At 46.5% G+C, this 9,219-nt stretch overlaps 1 protein-coding gene across 1 annotated transcript; it reads left to right on the forward strand.

The window, feature by feature from the left end:
• Window positions 1–358: 358 nt before the first annotated feature.
• Window positions 359–5,061, forward strand: LOC142790467 (uncharacterized). The gene is made up of 2 exons (XM_075885304.1): window positions 359–1,677; window positions 4,914–5,061. The coding sequence occupies exons 1-2, from the start codon at window positions 483–485 to the stop codon at window positions 4,943–4,945; spliced, it is 1,227 nt and encodes a 408-aa protein (XP_075741419.1). The 5' UTR covers window positions 359–482; the 3' UTR covers window positions 4,946–5,061.
• Window positions 5,062–9,219: the final 4,158 nt, after the last annotated feature.

Raw genomic sequence — 9,219 nt, forward strand, 5'->3', positions numbered from 1 at the left:
CCAACCTAACCTAACATAACCTAACCTAACCTAACCTAACCTAACCAAACCTAACCTAACGTAACCTAACCTAACCTAACCTAACCTAACCTAACGACGTTTGCAAGCGCTTTCACATTAGATATCGCAGTTCCCGACTTGTAATGGTGAAAAACACTGCATCTCACTAAGTGACATTGTTTAATGCGGTTTTACGACGGTTCATATCTTAACCTAACCTAACATTCGTACTTGTATTGAAAAACGCTCTATTACACTGTTTCGTTCACAATTACGATATTTGCATAACCTCACAGTTTTTCACCAACTTATTGCAGTACAGAACGCTGTATCTCGCTAAATGACATCTGTAATGATGACAAAGCGGCGATCGTGCTCGGCGCATACCTGGGAGAGACGGAAGACGACGAAGAGGAAGCAGAAAAAGAACAGCCGGCCTGCAGCAAAGGCGTTGTCTCTTTGTCTTATTTCTCCGCGTTACAATGGCGCAGTCGCGAACTACTGACCCCGATATCCCTGCGTCCACTACACTTCGAAGTGGACGAGTGCTCTCGAACTCCCCACCGATCACGGACGGCGTCCAAGCCTCCACGGCGGCACCGCATCATGACTGCAGCGAGGCCATTTCTCGAGGCTTCTCTCTGTTCGCCCAAGAGCTCAAGACATCCGGGTTTGGCTGCGCCTCTTTTGGATCGTTCAACGAGAACGAAATTCCATATTTTCATGGATTCAAGGATGACCCTACCAACTGGGTAAGCGTGATAAACTCGGTTGCCCTTAAATACTCGTGGAGCGACACGATTAAGAAGTCGGTCGCTGAAGGACGTTTGCGAGGATCTGCCCAAGCGTGGCATCGTTTCCAAGGCAGTACATACGCTACATGGCAAACATGGAGCGCGGCCCTGATATCCGCGTTTGCGCCGCTTCCGAGCGCTTACGACGACCGTTTCATGACCATGCGGTCACGCCGGCAAGGTGCAACCGAGGACGTCGCGACTTACATCTACGACAAGCTGGACCTTTTACAAGCTTGCGATATACAGTGGACCTCCTCCGCAGCCAGGCAGTACATCATCGACGGGATCCATGACTCGACGCACGCAGCCGTCTTGTCCGCCTACAACCACCCAGTCCACATCTCCACTTTCGTACGCCAGGCAATGGAGTTGCAGGACACGTCTCATCGCCGGGCGGCTGCAGTTGGCCCAAAGGAGTCAGCTTCACCGAGACGCGGATGCTATACGTGTGGCCGCATCGGGCATGGGTATAAAAGCTGCCCACAAAGCCAACCTCAAGCGATGCAATATCAATCACGCCCACTTCCAACCCTCAAGGTCCGCGTCGACGGCATCGGAGAACTGACAGCTCTCGTTGATACCGGAGCTCAACGTACGGCGTTGCTTCGCCGCCACGCCTCCGAACCTCTCCAGCCTTGGACTGAGCCACCACTGCGGGGTCTCGGTGGCGACGTACTACCGGTCGGTGCCCTAAACCTGCAACTCAACACCGAGGCCGGCAGCAAGTTTTTGTCCTCGGTGCCCGTCTTCGACGACCTGCCCACAGACATGGTTTTAGGGGCCGACTACCTGCTCTCCGGGGAAGTGCGCCTCACGGTGGAAGGAAGTACCGTCAACCTCCATCCTGTGGCTCCAAGTGTGCCTCCGGCGCAATCCCAAGGTGAGCTGACGACGCCACTTACACTTCCCGCAATACTCGAGAGGCACGCATCGCTCTTCGCTGATACTACTACTCAGCTTCCCGGAACTAGCGTGCTAGTGCACCATATTACTACCGACAATCATCCGCCGGTGTCCATACCGTTACGTAGATATGCCGAACGAGAGCGGATATTAATTGACCAGCAGGTGCAAGAAATGCTTGCCGCAAGCATAATCAGGCCATCTTCTAGCCCGTGGGCAGCACCTGTTGTCCTAGTCCGTAAAAAGGACGGCAATCTCCGATTCTGTGTTGACTACCGAGAGCTGAACAAGCACACCATACCAGACTCGTACCCGCTGCCACGCATTGACGACGCTATTGACGCCGTACGAAAAGCGAGGTTCTTTTCGTCGCTAGATTTAAAAGCAGGGTATTGGCAGATCAACGTGGCTGAAGAAGATAAGTTTAAGACGGCCTTCCGAACACCATCTGGCTTGTACGAGTTTAATCGGATGCCGTTCGGTCTGCGAACTGCTCCAAGCACCTTTCAGCGTGCCATGAACACAGTGTTAGGCACACTGATAGACCGTGCCTGCGTCGTGTACCTCGATGACGTTCTAGTCATCGGGGAAACAGAAAAACAACATCTACAAAATCTCGACACGGTTCTGCAGAGGCTACACAACACCGGCTTTCGACTTAACCGCGAGAAGTGCCAGTTTGGGTTGACGACAATATCTTATCTTGGTTATCAGATATCTCATAATGGCGTACGACCCTTGCCTGAACGCATAGACGCCGTTGCCAAATACCCTGCACCAACATCTATAAAACAGCTCCAGGTATTCCTAGGAATGGCGTCATACTTGCGCAAGTTTGTACCGAGCTTTGCGTCAACTGCTGCTCCACTCACGGACTTACTGAAGAAAAACGCCCAATTTCAGTGGGGTCCTTTGCAGGATAACGCCTTCCAAACCCTCAAACACCAGCTTACACATAGCCCGGTGCTCTGCCACTTTAATGAAGATTGGATGACAGAAGTCCATACTGATGCGAGTCAGATTGGCCTGGGGGCGGTTTTACTTCAACGTGACTCGAGTGGGCGTGGGCACGTCATCTGCTACGCCAGTCGTAAACTATCGGACGCAGAACGGCATTATCATTCGAATGAACTGGAGTGTTTGGCTGTAGTATGGAGTGTGGATGAAAAGTTCCGCCACTACTTGTTTGGCCGACACTTCACGGTAGTAACAGACAACTCCGCGATTGCGTGGATGTTCCAGAAGCAGCACCTCAAGCACAAGTTTGCCCGATGGATTGTTCGGCTCCAAGACTATACGTACGACATCCGTCACCGTGCTGGAGCACAAAATCAGCTTGCGGACGCTTTATCGCGAAATCCGATCGAGGAATTCTCCACACGAAATCGAGAAACCTGGATCCTGTTTTCGCAACAGGACGTGACCAAGGCTCAGCAAGCCGATGGAAGACTCGCATCCGTTATAGACTCCATTGGCGATGCGGGACGCAATGCCAAGTTTGTCTTACGTAATGGAACGCTGTATCGGCGTCACTGGGCCGATAAAAGCACCGAGTGTCATCTCCTGGTCATTCCTGACACCTTAAGATCGAGCGTACTACGCGCCATCCATGACACTCCCGAGGGAGGCCATGTTGGCTACAGAGCCACCTTACGCAAGGCACAAGAACGTTTTTGGTGGCCGAAAATGGATAAAAGCGTGCGTTCATACGTTGCCAGTTGCGAGATTTGTCAGCAACACAAACGACGTCCTGGAGCTCGACATGGACTTCTTACGCCGATCAAGCCTCCAGAGACAATTTTCCACACGTTGGGCATAGATCACATCGGGCCTCTTCCAATGACGACAGCGGGCAATCGTTACATTATACTCGCTGTGGACTACTTGTCCAAGTTCGTAGAGGTCGCGGCCGTGCCTTCGCTTGCTGCTAGCCATGTCATCCGATTCCTGAAAGATCGCTTCGAATGGCGACACGGTCTTCCTAACAAGTTGATCTCAGACCGGTCGACCACCTTTCGCAGTCGCGAGCTCCGCACTTACCTACAACAAGCTGGAGTGGACCATCACTTCGCGTCGGCATACCACCCACAGGCGAACGGACTGACCGAAAGGTCGAACCAGACTATCCAGGCTAGACTCGCACCGTACTGTAAGAATCACAAACGAGGTGAGGCCGACTGGGATGATCATCTCCAAGCAGCTGCGTACGCAGTGAACACGGCGGCACACAGCTCCACAGGAATTTGCCCCTACGAGATTGTCTATGGTCAGCTCCCGCAACTGAATGCTACGTTCGGTTTGGACACTCCCGTTAAAGTAGGGCGTTCCGCTGCACGCCAGACACTTTGTCGCGATATCCGTGTGGAGGCGCGTAGGAGGATTGTGCATGCTCAACAGGCACAAAAGCGATACTACGACCGACGCCACCGTCCCGCGCCGAAATACAGTGTAGGTGATGAGGTGTGGCTACAGCGAGGTGCGCCATCGTCTTCAAACAAACTGCACCCAAAGTACGACGGCCCTTACATTATTTCTGAGCGCTTGGGAGATAACACTTGGCGAGTACGATCCACAGCTTCTGATACGCGCAGAGACAAGAGAAAACGGAATAACTTTACGGTGCATGTGTCGCGGATGAAGAACTGCATACGGCGGCAAACGTGACATTGGTTTGTGTTTTTCTTACAGGAGTAGACCAGCTGCAGCGTGGCCGAGTGTAATGATGACAAAGCGGCGATCGTGCTCGGCGCATACCTGGAAGAGAAGGAGGACGAGGAAGAGGAGGCAGATAAAGAACAGCCGGCCTGCAGCAAAGGCGTTGTCTCTTTGTCTTATTTCTCCTCGTTACAATTAGGGCGTTCCGCTGCACGCCAGAGACTTTGTCGCGATATCCGTGTGGAGGCGCGTAGGAGGATTGTGCATGCTCAACAGGCACAAAAGCGATACTACCACCGTCCCGCGCCGAAATACAGTGTAGGTGATGAGGTGTGGCTACAGCGAGGTGCGCCATCGTCTTCAAACAAACTGCACCCAAAGTACGACGGCCCTTACATTATTTCTGAGCGCTTGGGAGATAACACTTGGCGAGTACGATCCACAGCTTCTGATACGCGCAGAGACAAGAGAAAACGGAATAACTTTGCGGTGCATGTGTCGCGGATGAAGAACTGCATACGGCGGCAAACGTGACATTGGTTTGTGTTTTTCTTACAGGAGTAGACCAGCTGCAGCGTGGCCGAGTGTAATGATGACAAAGCGGCGATCGTGCTCGGCGCATACCTGGGAGAGACGGAAGACGACGAAGAGGAAGCAGAAAAAGAACAGCCGGCCTGCAGCAAAGGCGTTGTCTCTTTGTCTTATTTCTCCGCGTTACACATCGTTCTTTAAGGTTTCACGATGCTTGCATGCGCTTTAACGAGAATATCACATTATAGCAGTTTCGCACTTGTAACGGTACAACACGCAGTATCTGGCTTGTTCAAGCCGTTTTGTGTACTTTCACAACATTTCACCTATTGCAGTTTCGTACATGCAATAAAACAACACTATCTCGTTAGATGACGTCCTTTTTGGTGGTCTCACGACGCTACATAGCTTAAACTAACATAACTCAAGCTAACCTTCGCACTTCTATCGTTAGAAAACGTTTTACTCGCAACTTTACAATGTTTTCTACAAGATTACGACGGTTTCATGCGCTTTCACATTAGATATCGTAGTTCCCGACTTGTAATGGTGAAAAACACTGCATCTCACTAATTGACATTGTTTAATGCGGTTTTACGACGGTTCATATCTTAACCTAACCTAACATTCGCACTTGTATCTAAAAACACTTTATTACACTGTTTTGTTCACAATTACGATATTTGCATAACCTCACAGTTTTTCACCAACTTATTGCAGTACAGAACGTTGTATCTCGCTAAATGACATATTTCTTTAAGGTTTCACGATACTTGCATGCGCTTTACCGAGAATGTCAAAACATAGCAGTTTCGCACTTGTAACGGTACAACACGCAGTATTTGGCTTGTTCATGCCGTTTTGTGTGCTTTCACAACATTTTACCTATCGCAGTTTCGTACTCGCAATAAAACAACACTATCTCGTTAGATGACGTCGTTTTTGGTAGTTTCACGACGCTACCTAGCTTAAACTAACCTAACCTAACCTAACCTTCGCACTTCTATCGTTAGAACACGTTTTACTCGCAACTTTACAATGTTTTCTACAAGATTACGACGGTTTCATGCGCTTTCACATTAGATATCGTAGTTCCCGACTTGTAATGTTGAAAAACACTACATCTCACTAAGTGACATTGTTTAATGCGGTTTTACGACGGTTGATAAGTCAACCTAACCTAACATTCGCACTTGTATCTAAAGACGCTCAATTACACTGTTTCGTTCACAATTACGATATTTGCTTGACCTCACAGTTTCTCACCAACTTATTACAGTACAGAACGCTGTATCTCGCTAAATGACATCGTTCTTTAAGGTTTCACGATACTTGCATGCGCTTTACCGAGAATGTCAAAACATAGCAGTTTCGCACTTGTAACGGTACAACACGCAGTATTTGGCTTGTTCATGCCGTTTTGTGTGCTTTCACAACATTTTACCTATCGCAGTTTCGTACTCGCAATAAAACAACACTATCTCGTTAGATGACGTCGTTTTTGGTGGTTTCACGACGCTACCTAGCTTAAACTAACATAACCTAAGTTTCGCACTTCTATCGTTAGAAAACGTTTTACTCGCTACTTTACATTGCTTTCTGCAACATTACGACGGTTTCAAGCGCTTTCACATTAGATATCGCAGTTCCCAACTTGTAAAGGTGAAAAACACTGCATCTCACTAAGTGACATTGTTTATTGCGGTTTTACGACGGTTCATACCTTAACCTAACGTAAGCTAACCTAACCTAACCCAACCTAGCCTAACATAACCTAACCTAACCTAACCTAACCTAACCTAACCAAACCTAACCTAACGTAACCTAACCTAACCTAACCTAACCTAACCTAACCTAACGACGTTTGCAAGCGCTTTCACATTAGATATCGCAGTTCCCGACTTGTAATGGTGAAAAACACTGCATCTCACTAAGTGACATTGTTTAGTGCGGTTTTACGACGGTTCATATCTTAACCTAACCTAACATTCGTACTTGTATTGAAAAACGCTCTATTACACTGTTTCGTTCACAATTACGATATTTGCATAACCTCACAGTTTTTCACCAACTTATTGCAGTACAGAACGCTGTATCTCGCTAAATGACATCGTTCTTTAAGGTTTCACGATGCTTGCATGCGCTTTAACGAGAATATCACATTATAGCAGTTTCGCACTTGTAACGGTACAACACGCAGTATCTGGCTTGTTCAAGCCGTTTTGTGTACTTTCACAACATTTCACCTATTGCAGTTTCGTACATGCAATAAAACAACACTATCTCGTTAGATGACGTCCTTTTTGGTGGTCTCACGACGCTACATAGCTTAAACTAACATAACTCAAGCTAACCTTCGCACTTCTATCGTTAGAAAACGTTTTACTCGCAACTTTACAATGTTTTCTACAAGATTACGACGGTTTCATGCGCTTTCACATTAGATATCGTAGTTCCCGACTTGTAATGTTGAAAAACACTACATCTCACTAAGTGACATTGTTTAATGCGGTTTTACGACGGTTGATATCTCAACCTAACCTAACATTCGCACTTGTATCTAAATACGCTCAATTACACTGTTTCGTTCACAGTTACGATATTTGCTTGACCTCACAGTTTCTCACCAACTTATTACAGTACAGAACGCTGTATCTCGCTAAATGACATCGTTCTTTAAGGTTTCACGATACTTGCATGCGCTTTAACGAGAATATCACAATAAAGCAGTTTCGCACTTGTAACGGCACAAGACGCAGTATCTGGCTAGTTCATGCCATTTTGTGTGCTTTCCCAATATTTCACCTATCGCAGTTTCGTACTCGCAATAAAACAACACTATCTCGTTTGATGACATCGTTTTTGGTGGCTTCACGACGCTACCTAGCTCAAACTAACCGAACCTTCGCACTTCTATCGTTAGAAAACGTTTTATTCGCTACTTTACAATGTTTTCTACAAGATTACGACGGTTTCATGCGCTTTCACATTAGATATCGCAGTTCCCGACTTTTAATGGTGAAAAACACAGCATCTCACTAAGTGACATTGTTTAATGCGGTTTTAGCGCGGTTCATATCTTAACCTAACCTAACCTTACCTAACCCAACCTAACCTAACCTAACCTAACCAAACCTTACCTAACATCCCTAACCTAACCTAACCTAACCTAACCAAACCTAACCTAACCTAACCTAACGTAACCTAACCTAACCTAGCCTAACCTAACCTAACGACGTTTGCAAGCGCTTTCACATTAGATATCGCAGTTCCCGACTTGTAATGGTGAAAAACACTGCATCTCACTAAGTGACATTGTTTAATGCGGTTTTACGACGGTTCATATCTTAACCTAACCTAACATTCGCACTTGTATTGAAAAACGCTCTATTACACTGTTTTGTTCAAAATTACGATATTTGCATAACCTCACAGTTTTTCACCAACTTATTGCAGTACAGAACGCTGTATCTCGCTAAATTACATCGTTCTTTAAGGTTTCACGATGCTTGCATGCGCTTTAACGAGAATATCACATTAAAGCAGTTTCGCACTTGTAACGGTACAACACGCAGTATCTGGCTTGTTCATGCCGTTTTGTGTACTTTCACAACATTTCACCTATTGCAGTTTCGTACATGCAATAAAACAACACTATCTCGTTAGATGACGTCCTTTTTGGTGGTCTCACGACGCTACATAGCTTAAACTAACATAACTCAAGCTAACCTTCGCACTTCTATCGTTAGAAAACGTTTTACTCGCAACTTTACAATGTTTTCTACAAGATTACGACGGTTTCATGCGCTTTCACATTAGATATCGTAGTTCTCGACTTGTTATGTTGAAAAACACTACATCTCACTAAGTGACATTGTTTAATGCGGTTTTACGACGGTTGATATCTCAACCTAACCTAACATTCGCACTTGTATCTAAATACGCTCAATTACACTGTTTCGTTCACAATTACGATATTTGCTTGACCTCACAGTTTCTCACCAACTTATTACAGTACAGAACGCTGTATCTCGCTAAATGACATCGTTCTTTAAGGTTTCACGATACTTGGATGCGCTTTAACGAGAATATCACAATAAAGCAGTTTCGCACTTGTAACGGCACAAGACGCAGTATCTGGCTAGTTCATGCCTTTTTGTGCGCTTTCCCAATATTTCACCTATCCCAGTTTCGTACTCGCAATAAAACAACACTATCTCGTTAGATGACATCGTTTTTGGTGGTTTCACGACGCTACCTAGCTCAAACTAACCTAACCTTCGCACTTCTATTGTTAGAAAACGTTTTATTCGCTACTTTACAATGTTTTCTA

Source organism: Rhipicephalus microplus, unplaced genomic scaffold, assembly GCF_043290135.1.
Source record: "Rhipicephalus microplus isolate Deutch F79 unplaced genomic scaffold, USDA_Rmic scaffold_110, whole genome shotgun sequence".
Taxonomy (NCBI): Eukaryota; Metazoa; Arthropoda; class Arachnida; order Ixodida; family Ixodidae; genus Rhipicephalus; species Rhipicephalus microplus.